The sequence below is a fragment of the Musa acuminata genome, chromosome BXJ2-4 (assembly GCF_036884655.1).
Source record: "Musa acuminata AAA Group cultivar baxijiao chromosome BXJ2-4, Cavendish_Baxijiao_AAA, whole genome shotgun sequence".
NCBI lineage: Eukaryota > Viridiplantae > Streptophyta > Magnoliopsida > Zingiberales > Musaceae > Musa > Musa acuminata.
In genome coordinates, this window is record NC_088341.1 from 6,487,077 (window position 1) to 6,503,847 (window position 16,771).

At 40.0% G+C, this 16,771-nt stretch overlaps 2 protein-coding genes across 3 annotated transcripts; one reads left to right on the forward strand and one right to left on the reverse strand.

Annotated features, from left to right (window-relative positions):
* The first annotated feature begins 511 nt into the window (after window positions 1-511).
* On the forward strand, window positions 512-10,172 carry LOC135609724 (casein kinase 1-like protein 2). 2 transcript variants are annotated; one of them, XM_065103280.1, is made up of 14 exons: window positions 512-886; window positions 977-1,017; window positions 1,723-1,792; window positions 1,868-2,016; window positions 2,409-2,504; window positions 2,583-2,653; window positions 7,206-7,267; window positions 7,444-7,507; window positions 7,591-7,675; window positions 7,762-7,888; window positions 7,999-8,081; window positions 8,181-8,241; window positions 8,612-8,757; window positions 9,539-10,172. In XM_065103280.1, the coding sequence occupies exons 1-14, from the start codon at window positions 811-813 to the stop codon at window positions 9,827-9,829; spliced, it is 1,422 nt and encodes a 473-aa protein (XP_064959352.1). In that variant the 5' UTR covers window positions 512-810; the 3' UTR covers window positions 9,830-10,172. The 2 variants fall into 2 exon arrangements, with proteins under 2 accessions (XP_064959352.1, XP_064959353.1); XM_065103281.1 differs by having other exon boundaries at window positions 517-886; window positions 9,547-9,750.
* Window positions 10,173-11,471: 1,299 nt separating this feature from the next.
* LOC135609723 (IQ domain-containing protein IQM1-like) lies at window positions 11,472-14,383 on the reverse strand. Its single transcript, XM_065103279.1, has 9 exons — window positions 13,530-14,383; window positions 13,340-13,454; window positions 13,183-13,248; window positions 13,014-13,102; window positions 12,836-12,923; window positions 12,604-12,741; window positions 12,420-12,512; window positions 12,222-12,323; window positions 11,472-12,146 (listed from the first exon to the last, which is right to left on the reverse strand). The coding sequence occupies exons 1-9, from the start codon at window positions 13,997-13,999 to the stop codon at window positions 11,709-11,711; spliced, it is 1,599 nt and encodes a 532-aa protein (XP_064959351.1). The 5' UTR covers window positions 14,000-14,383; the 3' UTR covers window positions 11,472-11,708.
* Window positions 14,384-16,771: the final 2,388 nt, after the last annotated feature.

Consider the following 16,771-nt stretch of genomic DNA (forward strand, 5'->3'; position numbering starts at 1 on the left):
TGTATTTTGATTTAATTTGATTTATTTATCATGTTTTCAAGTAGTCTTTATAGTATTGTCATGACCAAGATATTATAACACATCAAAAATATTAGAATAAGTAAGATATTTTTTAAAAAATAATAAAAAATATTTTTTTTAAAAAAAAATTAAAGAATTATTTTAAGAAAAATAAAAAAAAATACCAATTCAAAAAAAATTAAAATTATGAGTATTTTCTAAAAAATCGCCCAACATCTTTTGGTTGGAACGTAAATAATATCATAGTGGTGAGGTATTTCGAGTCGGACAAGAAACGTACGTTTACACCCCCACCCACATAGTAAGTAATAGGATTACTCGTTGCATGAGCGATTCCTATCCGCATCGAAGGGTTGGGATAAGCCACCATTCCCATTCCCTGCGATAATTGCAGATCCGCTACCATCAAAAGCGGAAACCCCACACCGTTACGAAACGGCTTCAAGAAGGTTTAGGAAAGGCTTCTCCCTATTACGATATATGGAGACTCCTATTGTGTCGTATCGTATCGTGCGCTATAGTAGTTGGTTACAGTCGGATTATGCTCCTCCCATTGTTCTCTCCGACTCCGAAACCCTAATTTGCCGAGCGAGTTCGTCCGAATCGGAGACTCCGAGGCCCTGACCGATCGATGGGTGCGATCTCGCTTCCGTCCCCCGCGTCGTGGATTTGGTGGGATTCTCTTGGGTGAAGCTGTGTGGCTTCGCGATTTTGTTTTCTTGGTGATATCCGTCGCTAGGGTTGCGGTTTGACTTGCATTTTTCACCTGCTCGTGGTCGCGGTGGTCGGATGGAAGCTCGCGTCGGGAACAAGTTCCGCCTCGGTCGCAAGATTGGGAGCGGTTCCTTCGGAGAGATCTATTTGGGTCGGTGGTTGCTTTTTTTCTTCGAATTTTCTGTGGGCTGTAAACTTTCAGGAACTCTTAACGTTTGCTCCTTTGTTATCTTGGTTGCAGGTACTAATATCCAAACGAACGAGGAAGTTGCGATTAAACTCGTGAGTGTAATAGCCCTTATATTTGTCTATGTATGACTGTGGTGTTTGATTTAGTCGACATGCTGGATTGATATGCAGATGGTTTAAATTCATACTCTTTTGAGTATATATTACTTGCTTAGTTTATTTTAATTTGTATGTTGAAAGTACAGTTTATTCTTGAGTCAGTTTGCGTGCTATTTTTTTCTTTTCTTTTTATATATTCCCCTTAAAAATAGAAGCTGATTAGCTTGCAATACAACTTAATGAAATCTTTAGATTGCTGATATTTATGCAGAAAAAAAATTCTATAAGCTAAGAGGAACTTGTTTGCTTTTATAATTTTTAGTTCAGGTTAATAGAATGACGTTCTGTCTAAATTTGGTAAAGACCCCTGCAGCAAACTTCATTTTGCTGTGTGGATATCCCTGTTTAAGCCAGAGAAAAGAACAAATTCCCTTCGCATAGTTGGTGTTATTCCTTTTCAGTATCTCTTATCGGTTGTTGGCTTTTTGAATAATTTCACAGTAATATACATTCCATCCATTATGGTTATTGTTCTCTATTGTTGATTCTCGTCTTTATGTATAAGCTAAAATCTGATGTTGTATGAGTGTGTTTAAGCTCGTGATTGATAGGTTAGTCTTTAAAAATTTTATCCTCTACATTGAATACTTCTAATGGCCTTGATAATTTTTCTCATGTTTATGTGAATCTTCTTATCAGGAAAACGTGAAGACAAAGCATCCCCAGCTGCTATATGAGTCAAAGCTGTACAGGGTTCTTCAAGGAGGAAGTAATGAAATTTGTACATCGTTTTGGTGTCAGGCATTCATTTAACTACTTTCACTCATTCCTTTTTTTCTTGCAGCTGGAATTCCAAATGTCAAATGGTATGGTGTTGAGGGTGAATATAATGTCCTCGTGATAGACTTACTAGGTCCAAGTCTTGAAGATCTGTTCAACTTTTGCAGCCGAAAACTTTCTCTAAAGTCTGTTTTGATGCTCGCAGATCAGATGGTATTTTATCGCTATAGTGTACCTTTCTGAATTAATGTGGTACTATGCTTTTAAAAAATTGGAACATGCTTGATGAATCCTTTATGGAGTCAAAGTTCCTTTAGTACCAACTGCTGTTACCACCTTCTTTCTGCATGCTTTCACTCGTGGCATTTAGGTTTTTCTTATTATTCTTATTTTTCTTCATAGATGCCTTTCATATACTGATGATCCTGGCAATACCATTTATGTCTATCTGCCTCTTACTCCTTACCCTGATTCTGTTTACTACAATATGCTCATGATACCCTCTACTACAAATGTCACACTGATCACACCTGTTTATGGTTGCCCAAGATTGAATTGCTCACTTTATATGGCTGCATCTGATCTATTCAGATTTTTCACTTCAGATTAATCGAGTGGAATTTATGCATTCTAAATCATTTTTACACCGAGACATCAAACCAGACAATTTTCTTATGGGCCTTGGTAAACGAGCTAATCAGGTATGCCTCCTAAATTTTCTATATTTTTTTCTTTCTATTTGTTTACTGAAGAATAGTTTTGCATTTGCTTCCATCTAGGTTTACATTATTGATTTTGGCCTTGCCAAGAAGTATAGGGATACTTCAACTCATCAGCATATTCCGTATAGGTAAGATATAATTGACCAAACAATGTCTGAGCAAGGTGCCAAAGTATTCTGTTTAAGTGATTGACATTCGATGTTGGGAAGTGATGGCTCTTGTAATGATTTCTTTTTTCTTTTTCACAAAGTTTGCTCTAAGATGTGGTAATGTTTCACAAGGTGGATGCATATGGATGCAATACCATAGCATAAGGTCTTTCTTTTGTTGCTTTTAAAGGCCTCTCATTTTTCATGTCTTTATGAACCAATGATACACAAGCTCTTGTTTTTTGTGTCTTCGTCAACCAAGGATAGCCATTGCACTAACATTTCCAACCAAGCAATATTTAGAAAGTTTCAAATTGCAGTGTTCCTCTCCTTTCATGCCATTCAAGTGAATGAAGTATTTCCCATAAGACTATGCAAAATATTGAATGAAATTTTTGTTGCCCATGGTTCTTTGTGAAATCCATCTGAATGATAATGTCATTCTAGCGATTTGTCTAATGAACTCTGCTGGTGCTTGCTATCATATTTCACCCTCAACCATCTTTCCTACACAGCAACTTGTTTGTGGACTTTATCATGATATAATAATTCAATTATGTTCGTTGTTATGGTTGATAAATAACACTCTTTGTGCTTGCTTGCTTCAATTCAGTACTTGTATTGGACCATTTAGCCTTTTCTTTATGCCATTTTAATAAAAGTTTGAGGGATTCTGTGACCTCTCACACTTGATGAGTGGGGCAAGGATCCCATGTGCTAAATCTGTTTGAGACCACATCACCATGAAATGCTGAGGGCTGATTTAGTTCACCTAAATGGCTTTTGGAAACCTTTGCTGTTCCTTCCATTGATTTTTGTTATTCATTGGGAGGACATTCTGTTCCTGTATATGGACAATAGCTTCTAAATTAGTTGCATGCTGCATATTCATCCTAGTTGGCCGGGCTTATGAGATTCCTTAGGTTTCAGCTACATTGTTTCTTTTACATTGCCCTGAATGAAAGTTGCTTTTAAAATGTTTTTGATTATTGGATCTTTGTTGCTTGTCTCCGTCCTTCAGTTTCCTAATCAAATTGGCACTGTACTATCTTTTTTTGGAATTCTTTTGGATCATGTACTAATTTTTAGATATATTTACAAGTAGTTAAGTTGAAAGTTTGTTTACCTTGTAGGTGTTTGTTACCAAGCGGTTGCTAGTGTTTATTACACTAAAGCCAACCTCACATCTTTAAACAAGTTCATTATAATGAAATCATATTTCATACTATGTGCCTAATAGCTGATGAGGCTGCGGTTGGCTTCGGAAGGGTTAGGCTTCAAATTTGGTCATTTTGTAACTGTCAAATCTATACTTTGTGCACATGTGTGTATATATGGAGAACAAGAATAAGGTTCCAGACTCAGTTGAACATGTAAAAATTTTCCCACCATACCCTATTCTGTGTTGGATATTTTGGGCCCAAACCCTAACAAATATTTTATAAGTTTGGTGACCCTATAAAATTTCATTTTTAGAGGCGCTTAGAACTCCCAGATAAGTGATTGTAACTAAACAGCTCTTACAACCTAATCCTAAATAGCTCTTGCAACCTCAAAGAAGGACTTCTGATGCCTTTAGGACTAGACATGAAAACTAATCATCATATTGTTTAAAATCTTAACAAATTATAGCCTCCAAATTAACTTAAGAACTGACTCATTCCCGTGTCTGTTCTCTATAGTTAACAGGAATCAGGTTACATCATTCCTACATTGATCACTTCTTTGAGTCCTCAAGCGACAGAAGCAAATTTACTTTAAAAATAATTAAATTAGAAAATATGATAAAAAATGGTTCCAAAATTGACTCGACTTGTCTCTAGAGTTATTAGGACTTAGATTCAGCACATTTGTTCTACATTAGTTGCTTCAACGGGACCTTCTAGACATTTTCTTCACATTTGGTCCACTCAGTGAACTGAACTCCATGACATAATGGATACTAGAACTTAATTCATGTCCATTTTTACTGACTAATAGATGAGCAACAGCATCACAATCATATGTATTTTACACTTGATTAACTATGGAATTGATGTCATCTTCCATTCAGACCATGAAATAAATAGGATTTGTGTTCTACAACTTTCAATGATTTACTGATCCCATTTTGGGTTTTTGTGGATCTTTTTTTTATATTTTGAATAACTTGAATATCTTTAAATTCGATGGTTCGTTTGCTGCTCCATTCTATTCCTTGACTAACTTCGGATATTTTTTGGTGCTTCTGGAATCAGTGGTGCTTGCAGCGAGTAATAAAATGTATGTTTGCCAGTGTTTTGTTTAATTGGTCACATTTTTCATTTGCAAGGTAAGCTTTTGTGTTGGGATTTGTTGTAAGTTAAGTGGAGTATGGGATGTGTGGAAAATAGGTTGCAGATATTGAAGTATTGCAATTGAGATTACAAGATTTAGGATTATCTGCAATATGGAAGCTAGGTCTTGGATTTTGATCTTGCTAGAACATGAGGCCTTGTAGGAGGCTTTGTTACTAAGATACTAGTGATGAGCATGTGAAGGCCTTTGGACAAGCAACAGGGTTTAGATCTACGCAACCTGTTGAATCTATAGATCTTATGATGTGGATTTTGGGGTTAGGCACATTAAGATATTGATTTAGATCCTTGCTGTTATTAGAGAACATATTGTACTTGCTATGCCGAAGAGAAAACAAAACTTGATAGATGATAGCCAGGAATGTGCTATCCATAAGAAAATTTGTTAATGTGCCATTTTAAGGAAAATTCGATGGTAGATTAACTATTAGAAGAGAGATAACAGTTAAATGGAGAAAAGAAAGCATATAAAAGCATTTATATAGGGGAAAGCCCTAAACATTATTCATCAACTACCAAATTTGCTCAGCCATATACCTAATGACTTGAACTTGATAACTATCCTATTCAGCTAGTTGTGCATTTTCTGCTTCTGTTTGGCTTGGTTTCTTACCAAATTAAAGCTGAAGTGTATTTTCTGCATAAGTGAATGACTAGAGAATCAGTTGAAAAAATATATATGTTGGACTTGGTCTCAGTTTCCTTTTGTTCTGTCAGAGAGGAGACAGAAGCATTCTGAGGATGTTGAAGTGGGAAAGGTCAGGAGTTTGGGGAAAGATGTTTTCTTGGCCTCCTGATTGGTGATCATTAAACTGATGTCATGGTGAGAGTAGTTGATTGGCCTCGTTATCTGTGAGGACCTTGTCATCAAGTTGTACATAGGTTGAGTTAATACATTTTCCAAATTGGGCACTGTGGATTTGTACCACCCCTGTCAGGAGATTATTGCTTTAGGTTGAATCTGCAATGGTAAAGGCTGTTGATAGTGGCACAATAGTTCGAGGAAGGGTTGATCGTAGATTTGCTGTCAGAGGTAGTTGGTGGGGACATGGGGTAGTCATCAGATGACAATCTTGGTTGGGATAGGCATCAGATCAAGGGAGACGATGCCTGTAGGCGACTGGGAGATTGAAGAGGAAAGGGCAAAGGAATTAGTGGTAAGGAGGTAATTAAAAAGGGTTAGAGTGCAAAAGACTTCTGACCTGCATTACTCTTCTAGAATTTAGGATTAGAAGTTGTAGAACTATTGGAAATCAATCTGCACTGAGGAAGATCTAATAAAATGGTTTAGGAAATGTATGTGGATAGTTGATCTAAGATATAATAAAAAAACTCTGGTCCTTGCCTACATAGAGCTAAAGTTACAAGTCCTTGATGCTTTGACACTGACAATAATGATGGAACATTTGACTAGGAAACTCGAATGGTTGAATGATCAAGTGCACCTAATGTATCTATTAATGGAAATTGTTTCTTTTCTTGTGCTTGTACTCATTTTATAGTAAAATCTAAATGTTCATTTTATGTTTTGACTTGACCTATGATTAAACATGCCCATATACATTTGGGACGAGTTTTTTTCATATTTCTGATCTGGATCAATTGTTTGGATTTTCAGATACATGGTATAAGATGTAGGATATGATGAATTAGAACCATTTAGGCATTTATACTGCCCTTTTCAATTGATAAATAATCATTGAAAGAACAGAAGTTTGTTTTCTGGGCATATCATATGTACTTCAGTATGCTTATCAGTTCTGATTTTTCATCTTATGCTCTGTCATTGATTTCAGATGGAAAGTATTAAGTGTCAGATACTATATCCGATTATTCTGTGTTTGCTTCTGATTAGCTCAAATCCATTAGTATGACTGCTTTACTAAATTTGCACTCCTATGTGGTGTGTTTTCTTTTCCTTCCTTAACGTATCACATTTATCATATTGAGGCACTTTGGCCTAATTTTATGGATTTACAATTTGTCATCCACAAGTTTGAACTATCTTTTTTTCTGAAGTTTGAATCTCATTAAGTACATTGTAGTCCTTAAATCAATAGTAGTTTTATATTAGTATGACTGATATGGTAATGCTTATTGGGTAATTTAATTTAAGGTTGAACATCATGCAATGTTTGTAGTTTTTAAGAAGTGACCCTTCTGTTTCATATTAATGGTCTTATAATCTGTGGCAGAGAGAACAAAAATTTGACTGGGACAGCAAGGTATGCAAGTGTGAACACACACCTTGGCATAGGTATATTCAGAAGATTGTCTGATTACCTTTTTCTTTATTTTGATACAAATCTGCTTATGCAGATTGATTAACTGTTATTTTTCTTGACTGTTCTACTCGTATCTCCTATATCTTTAAAATGATTGATTCTTTGGTTTTTCCATCTTGATTGTGTGTGTTGTTTTTCTTCTTTTAAGAACAAAGCCGGAGAGACGATTTGGAATCTCTTGGATATGTTCTTATGTACTTCTTAAGGGGGAGGTATGTTCATGTGGTGGAACCTTTCCCCTCCTCTCTTGGTTTTTTTTGACATGTTTAACTTTTTTTTTTGTTGTTTTTTTAAGTCTTCCATGGCAGGGTCTAAAAGCAGGAACCAAGAAGCAGAAGTATGAAAAAATCAGTGAAAAGAAAGTTGCCACATCAATTGAGGTATTCTTATACTTTCATTATGACTTTGAGTTTTTTTGTCTTTTCGCCATCGTTATGATAATGGAAAAATGTATTTGTACCCTTAGGCTTTATGCAGGGGATATCCTTCAGAGTTTGCGTCATACTTCCATTATTGCCGTTCACTACGATTTGAGGACAAGCCTGATTATGCATATCTTAAGAGACTGTTCCGCGATCTTTTTATCCGCGAAGGTTGATTTTTTTTCTCATATTTGTCAATTTTTGGGTTTCATGATTAATCAAGATGCAGAATTTGCATGTTGAGTATAATGGGCATCATCTCTATTATCTGTCCTCTGCAGGTTTTCAGTTTGATTATATATTTGATTGGACTATTTTGAAGATTCAGCAATCACAGATAGCTGGTGCTCCTCCCCGTGCTATTGTTAGTCAAATGCAGGAATTCTTTTGTTATTATATATAATATATATACATTTACATACATTTGCTGAACAAGTCAATAACCTTCTCAACTATTTCCTAGGGTCCGAGTGTAGGTCCTAGCTCTGGCCTGACACCTCCCGTCGCCAATGATAAGCAGTCAGGTGATCCTCTCTCTCTCTCTCTCTCTCTCTCTCTCTCTCTCTCTCGCTATATATATATATATATATATATACATATATATATATATATACATATACATATATATATATACATATATATATATATGCCCCGCACCCCACCCACACACAAAGAACACCATTATTGTCATTATACCCTATATCTGCTGATTTTGATATTGACGATTGACTCCATTTCTTGGTGTCTATCTTTGTGTTGATTATTATATTCATGTTGCATGACTCGCAAAAGCACATAGTTTCTGATCTATTACTTATGCTTGCACGTTATAAAGAATTTGCATATTCTATTTTCATAATTTGGAGGGATATATTTTTCAAAATTGCCTTTCAGGTGGTGAGGAAGGGCGGGCAAGTGGTTGGTTGGCGATGGACCCATCTCGCCGTGGACGAATTACACCTCCATCTGTAAATGTAGGCAGCTTATCAAAGCAAAAAGCCCCTGTGGGGAATGATCCATCTGTCAATAGAGATGCAATGGTAATTTTGTTGTTCCTTATCTTTCTCTCTCTCTCTCTTTTATCCTCCATTTCTTTTATATGCATGTTTATGGAAACTGTTCATAAGGCTTTGTGATATATGCATGGTTTTAGCTGTGTGGCTAGCATGGAACTTTAGCAGCCATGATGGGTTTGTGATGCCTAAAATAATTACTTAGAAAGGGCAATGATAATATAAAGTTCTGAAATAAGGAATTTGCAACTGTTAATAAAAGTAGATCATATTCAGTGCCATTCTAATTGTCTGAACTCAATCTTAATTATTTGGATTGGGCTTTATCATCCAGTAAATGACCTAAAAGTGTCTGGTATTCTTTACGAAATGGACGGGATGTGGCCCATAAGTGAGCCCACTCCCTCGACTCATCTTTTCTTTAGTTTTCTTTTAAACATTTTTCATTATTTGTATCTTATTTTGCTTTGCTGCTTCAACTGCAGATATAGTTGGTCCATAATTTGGTTTGTCAAGATCAGTAATTATTTAAGGTTAATTTACTACAAGATAGTTGAAAGCAATTGATTTAAAGAGTTCTTGTGATCAATCATGCCTAAGTTATGATTTTATGCAAGCATCCTATGGCATTTGTCCTCATATAAGCGCCCTCTTAAGGATGAATAGTAAGTAGCAAATAATGGTTTGTGTATGTTGCCCACCTTCATATGCTTTTGCGTCTTGCATATAGGCTACTTTGGCCTTGTGTGAGATTGTCATGTGAATTATTCTTTGTATAATTCCTGACCTCGAATTCAATGAATATTAGTTTTCCAGTTCAACTTTTTTGGGACGGTCAAGCGGGTCCTCAAGGCGAGCTGCTGTTTCCAGTAGCAGAGAAGTGACCGGTGTTGAGGCAGATCAATCTCGCAGTCGTACCGCAGATGCCAGCCCAGGGACTTTCCGCAAGGTTTCAAGTGCTCGGAGAAGTTCCCCAATTGGTTCCATGGAGCACAGGTATACTTCTGGAAGGAATGTATCTACAATAAAGAATTACGAGTCCACGCTGAAAGGAATCGAGGCCCTTAACTTTGACGGCGAAGAAAGAAAGCAGTTATAGTGACTGCAAGTGCCGCTGCAACTTATTTTATGTTTCTTCAGCGCAATTCATGAACTAAAGTAAGAGAACACTTTGTGATGTTTTCTCCTGTGAGTGAAGAACAAGTCTGAGACAACTGTGGATGTGAATTGCTGATTTGAGGTGCCTCAAAGACGAAAAACAATTACAAGGTTGGTCTCATCGTCCAAGGAGCTCTTCGTGCATTTGCCCGAACGTAGGTGGCTCCTCTCCTGTGTGGATTGCTGTCCTTTGTTATTTCATTGTAATTCTTGGAAGTTCTTATGCTTGATTATACATTTCAATCCATCACTTCCCAAACAATTCCGTTTGGGCTTCTGACCAATTTCTATTATCTCAGGTAGGCTTTTGGCACTGCAGACATTTAGAAAAGATGATTGTTCTTAAAACCAGGGTTTATGTGCTTTGCCTTCTATAGCAGATCTTGAATGATCTATCTGCTCTTTCCACTGTCTCGTGTGTAGTTTAACATTGATTCTTTTGTTTTTCTGCATGAGGGTAATTTCGATAGATGTGGTTTTTGCTTCTATCAGTTGACAATTTTAAGGATAATGCTGCTATCGAAGGATGGTTTCTGCTGCTAGCAGCTCGAGTAAATATTTATTCTGGACAAAAGAAATTACTGAATAAATAAATAAATAAAATACTTGAGCATAAATTTCTATCGAGATAGTTTTTTTGAGTAATTAATACTTAATAATATATATCGTGTTTATGGAGGTCTTGTCAAACTTGGATGATTCTTTTCCCAACAAAGACAAAGGCATCAAGGAATCTAAAACAACCCCAACGCTCACTGGGTTAACCTCTACTATTAATTCCCATGCTTTGTTTCCCCTCCTGTGAGTCGCGTCTGTAAATAAACGAGCGAGCGGAGGCTGGGTCTCTCTGCTAACTGCTCTCTCTCCTCTTCCCTCTCTTCTCCACCCCTCTTTTGGTCTTGCACGACAACGCAATGCCGTGGTACAAGGACGGCAAAGACTGGTACCACTGCATAGAGTTCGAGTCCCTCCTGCTCACCGTGACCACCGACGACAAGATGGCCATCGCCACCCTCGGCTCCACTTCCTTCATCATCGACGAGGAGGGGGTCGTGGTGGACACTCAGTATACTGTCGAGGTGGTGCACATCCTGGAGAGTGAAAGCTACTACCTGGAGAGCATGCAGGTCTGGCATCATACGTTCGTCGTGGACTGGTATGATTTGGTTGCCACGTTCACCGCTTTGGTGTATGGCAGACAGATCGAGTCTCTAATTCTGAAGGTGGAATCATCTCCACATATCAGTAGTTCTCGGCCGCTCTGGTAGTTTCAGTTTAGTCTCTTCCGATTTCTTCTTCCTCTCTCCATGTCTGTAGGTAATTAGTCCGGTGTAATCTCTTTTGCACCGAGTGTGTCTCCTGCATGGAACCGAGCCATGATCGAACATAGTCCGTGACCTTCTCATAATTAGCAACATACACAGCTACGATGATTCTCCTGTTTGCCATAAACAAACGTTGATGCCTCGGGTTTTCTCATCGTCCAATTTTGCTGGTTGGTTTTGCCATGGCGGATTTCGATGGCATCCGACGTCTAAGAAAACTACTACTCGTCACATTCCATGAAGAACCATATTCTTTCAATAAAACAGTTACATAGAGTTCTTCTACAATTCCATGACCAAAGACCAAAAGAAAGAAGTGAAGATTTCTTCACGATCGAATGAATGTCTAGAAAAAGTACGAAACTAATCAAGTGCTTCAGCGATCAGACAAATCTGTAATCAATTCAAAGAACGAAAAAAAAAAATCGCTGTGCAAAATGTAAGCTTGTATGATGCTGTCTGTCGGTGCACCGAAGCTTTGGACGCGCTGAAACATCAGTGATCGGCGCTACCAGCGTCATCACGCAATCTCCTCCTGTGCTTGGGTAGAGTGAGGGAGACGGTGGGGCTTGGGATGCCCATGTAGTGAAGCCTCGGGGAAAGCCTCACCTTGGGGCTTGGTCGAGGAGATGGGATCGGGACTCGGTGGCTAGTGTGCGAGGGAGTCACTCTCGGGGAGAGGTTCACGTGCTCAAGTGCCTTAGTCTGGAGATCGACTGGGTAATCCCGCACGCATCCGATTCGAGCTCCGGTAGCGGTCGTCCACTTGCACGGTAAGCGTTGGCCAAACTGCGACGCCACGGCCCTGTCATGCTCTGTGGAATCCCCCATAGGTTCTACAGCCTTTGCCTTCCCAGCCTCCTCAGCTGCGGCCTCCACATCATTGGCACGCTTTCTAAAGGAAGGGTGCTCATCATCGTCGACCGAACATTTCTGTGAATCAAGACATCGTTCATGAAGTTTTGGTAGCTAAAATTGAACCGCGAGTATGAGGCAAGGAATGTTTACCTTCACATTGCTGAGGTCTACATTGTTGTCCTGAAGGAAGATGATGAATTCCCTGAAGTTTTCTTCTGTCGGGAGGTAATGACCACTGTATGGCCATATGGCCTGAAGAAGAAGAAGAAGAGCAGCACAAAAAGAAATAACCTTTGATCAAAACATGTTCCTCGATCAATCAGCTTCATTAAGGCGTACGATGCATACCTCCAATGCCCCTTCTGCAGCAACCAATCTTCCAGCTGCTGTTATGGCTCCACCAGCCAAAAAACTGGAGTGCTGGAACGTGCCTTTCTTCTTCTGCTCAGGGAAGAACATGTCATGATGTCAAACAAGAACTCTAGGCGTATGAAGAATAGGTAAGACCAGCCATAAAGAGATTGGCATATACCTGACCCACATACAGTACTCTCGATGTGCTGAGGACAAATATCCACTTGGAGCCTTCCTTGGTACAGACAGGCATTTCAGTTTGTTTATAGAGAAGCTTTCCATTCTTCACGATGACTTCATATGCTTCCCTCTCTTTCTGCTTACAGGGATAGAAACCTTCATCAGAAGACTTGTTCTTTTGTCATCATCAATAGAAACACAAGAAACTTAGATAAGGCCAAGTTGCGTACGGGTCCAAGGTATTTGATGCACTGGCTTTGAAGCTTGCTTCTGGGGCACTTTTCAAGGTTCATCTCCCTTCCGTCACCAACATCCAGCCTTACCATGCGCGAGGAAAGCCAAAAGGAAAGGAGGTCAGCGCTGAGAGTCTCCGAACGATAACATGCCATGCGTGCTTCTCATACTTACCAGTAAAAGAATGGTTGGGTGCTCTCACTCTCGAACCAGACATCATAATAGTAATGCAGATTGTGCCCATACCGATGCCGTGGATCGATCTGTACAATGAAGTCTCTTAGTGCCCTGTGTTTCATTCTGAGCTGCACAACTTAAAGAAGATGCAAAGAAGGAATCTTACAGCTTCCAGCCAGTGCTGTAGTGCTAGCTTCTGAGCCTTTTCATCTTTTGACAACCCCTTACCAACCTGAGGAGGATGGAAATATATGTACACATATCTCGATTTGACTGCACGAAATAGAAGCAAACTATAGAGATGAAATAGATGATCTCATTACCTTTGCTGCTCTGGTTCTTGCCCTTGCCCATCGCGAAACTGCAGTCTCTGGTTTTTCGACGTTGAAGAATGACACAGAGCTATGTTCCAGAGATGCAAAGTCTAACGCCTTCCACCTGCAGTCGAAGGAAATGAAATCAGAGGAAGTCTTTCGTGAGGTACAACATCTGGCAGAACGGTAGGAGACGAACCAGAGCTCCTCAACCACGACCGCGCAATCTGCAAGATTTCTTCTGGTTCGGTAGCTCTTGTACACCTTCTGCAGCTTCGTGGCAGCTGCGTCAAGCTCACTCAAAGGCCTCGGAGAAGAGAACTCGAAAGGGCACTGCAGGACTGCAATCTTCATGGTGCTCTCGAACGAGCCTTGTGCTGTTTCGTTCTCATCCGTGACTTCATTCTTGAATGATAAGGCCGTTTCTTGTTCCCATCCTTTGAAGCTTAATGACTTCTCCATCGCCGAGGTATCGGTTACCTTTGACACCATCGTTTTCGATGAATCACTTCGTTTGAAGCTGAGTGATCTCAGGGTCATCTTCACGTCCTTCTGATCACCAAAGCTGATAGATCTCACCAAAGCATCTGTCGTTTCCGGCAACCCAAATATTTTGCTCCTCATGCATTCAATCCAAGCCCAGGAAAGCAAGGAAAGGGATAAACCCATCGAATCGACCCCTGTTCTCGATCACAGAATATTACCCTGTCAAAAATGTATCACCAACTATACCACAAAAAGCTCCTTGAAACGAAACCTATAGCAGAGGTAGCAGATGCAACAAGGGGAGAAGATCAAGTTCCGATCGATGTTACCTGATCAAACGGAGGAAAAGAAAAAGCTTACAGCTGCTTGTCCACAATCTCTGACCACTTCCTCCCCTTGATTTATAAAGGCACAAGATTGCCATAGCAGTTCTTCGTCCTTGGTAGTCTTCTAATGAACTGACCGCGTTATCGTGGAAATCGAAATGGGTTGGGAGTTGAATTTGCAGAAGAACGACAAGGCTGACGACCACAGTTTTCCTCCGTCGTAGAATGGAAGGAGGATAGTACGAGAAGGATTCAAATCTCGTCTCCGTGAGAGATCACGGCACTGCACCTTCAAAGAAGCCGACGATCTAAGAAGTCAACGTGCATCAACAATACTGCTAGATAACTCACAGCGTCATCTCGCACGGACCCTAACATTCATTATGAAGCTCACGTGAGGGTCACGTGCGCGCACGAGGCCACCATCGCCACCGTTCATCCAATAGTTTCGATGGCACGCGGAGACGTCGACCGATGTTTTCTGCTTCGGCCGTGCAATACGGTGTGCTATGGTTTGTGCCGCTTCAAAACATTCGACCCTTTATTTTATGGATGAATGGGATGTAACCAAATCTGATCTCTTGATTGTTAAGTGGGTATGATTTGGAAATGCAGATTGGAAGTCAAACATAGCATCTAACACATGATCAGTCATTTACATATGCCGATTGGAGAATGATGGAGATCGATTGAGTGTTTAATGAACCACATATGCGTATATTCCCAGTATTTTGATGTTGATATACACTGACACAATGTGCTGTGTGAGATACAGAATATTTCCTGTGGATAAAGCGAATAAAGGGAGAAAATAAAACGACGACGGGGTGTGTGAAAGATACGAGGGAGACGGGTCAAAGAATGGACGATCCAATCGTCAACGTTCGCCTGCGCATGGGGGGTTGACCGTTGACTAGATGCGGCATCCGTGTGCCGCGTGTGCCGCGTAGGACGCAGACATGTCTCCGGTTATCCATGAATCTGAAGTACGCCGGATGGAGACTGTGCGTCGACGCGATCGGCTGTCACGACAATGGTATCGAACATGTTTGGAACGAACATCTATTCCTGATCATGCGTTTATCACGTCCGTTGATGCTTAGTCTCTTTCGACAGATTGTCATGCAGTACAAGTAAAAATAAGTAGATCTAATTTATGTCTCATCATCTTCTGTTGTATTTTCATCACATTCATAAATCTCGCTCCTACTACGATGAACATTTGAATGTTAGATAGATCTATTGATCCTCCTCTCGCAAACAAACGAGTCAACAGTTCTCCATCAAGATACGCTTACAGAAAGGTCAACGATGTGTGTGACTTAGTACGACTACTGCATGTTGGCGATCAAACACGAGAGACTGCTCTCTCATTGGGTGTCAGCTGTGGGTCTCTTTAAATGGATTGATCTTACGTGATTCCTTCGATTCCAACGTTGAAACCAAAGGATGACAATCTCATCAGGGCTGTAGAATTTTCATATCAAACCAAGTCAGATTCAAGATCAAAATTCTAAGTAAAACCAGCTAAGCTGTAACCTAATTTGACCGCACGTTCTCATGTCCAGACCAAGTCATAAGTCATAATCTCATCAGTCCTACTTGTGTTGGTCTAACGTATGATGTATCATCATGTTTGCACGATACAGAGAGAGTGTCTTTTGGAGGTTCATCAATGACTTGTTCACCTCGTCATGATTGACATAAAATGTTGCAATCCTTTGGTTTCGTCCATGACAAGTCATCCACGTACTTCTGCAGATAAAGCTGTCATCCATGAAGGAACAATTCTGCCAAAGGCTCATCTCGAAGCACGTTGACCATGACGTTCATGAGATTATCCATTAGACTTGTCTAACAGCGCTTCTACAAGCATGCATGCGTGCATAGCTGCGACGATTTCCCAACACTTGTGGAGACTCGGTCGTTCTTTGCGGAACTGTTACCGCAGCTCTGGACCGAGAACCACTGTGTTGACAGGATTCAATGTTTTCTCTTCTTTATTGGTAGGATATATTCTGCAAGGGAAAAGAATAGAATTCCAATAATAAAATGACACATATTCTGCCTCCCAAGGAAGCTTCATCGCAGCTGCTTTGGCAAGAGACTTCGATGTGCATCACTTGTTCTTCGATGGTAGCAGCTCCGTGGCATAGATTCCGGTTGAGGATCCTCCTTTACTTTCAACATTAGACCACTAATCTATTTGAATGGAAGCCGTCTCCAGCATTGTTCAACTTGGAGTTGCAGTCTTTGTCGTCTTTCTAAGGTTGTAGTCTTTGTCGGATGCTGCTTTGCAGCTCGAAAGAAGAAGTTTGACAGAGTAAACGGATTAGCCTCACACGGAGGAGGCGGTAAAAGGTGAGGTTGTAATCTTGCAGACTATTGGTTGGTCAATGGGGAGTCTTACGTATGGATCGCCTCTCTCTCTCTCTCTCCCTCTCCTCGAAGAGCCAGTTTTGGCTAGCAGAGCCTTGAAGAGGGGGCGAAACATGAGGGCAAGGGAGAAGCAAAATGGGTGGATGGAAGAGGAGGCAGGGACGCAGCGTGCCTCCTCTTCTGCGTTCCCCCAAGAAGCAAGGAGATGAGTCGGTTCGTTCGTCGAACGGGTGGTGCGCGTCGGCCGTTC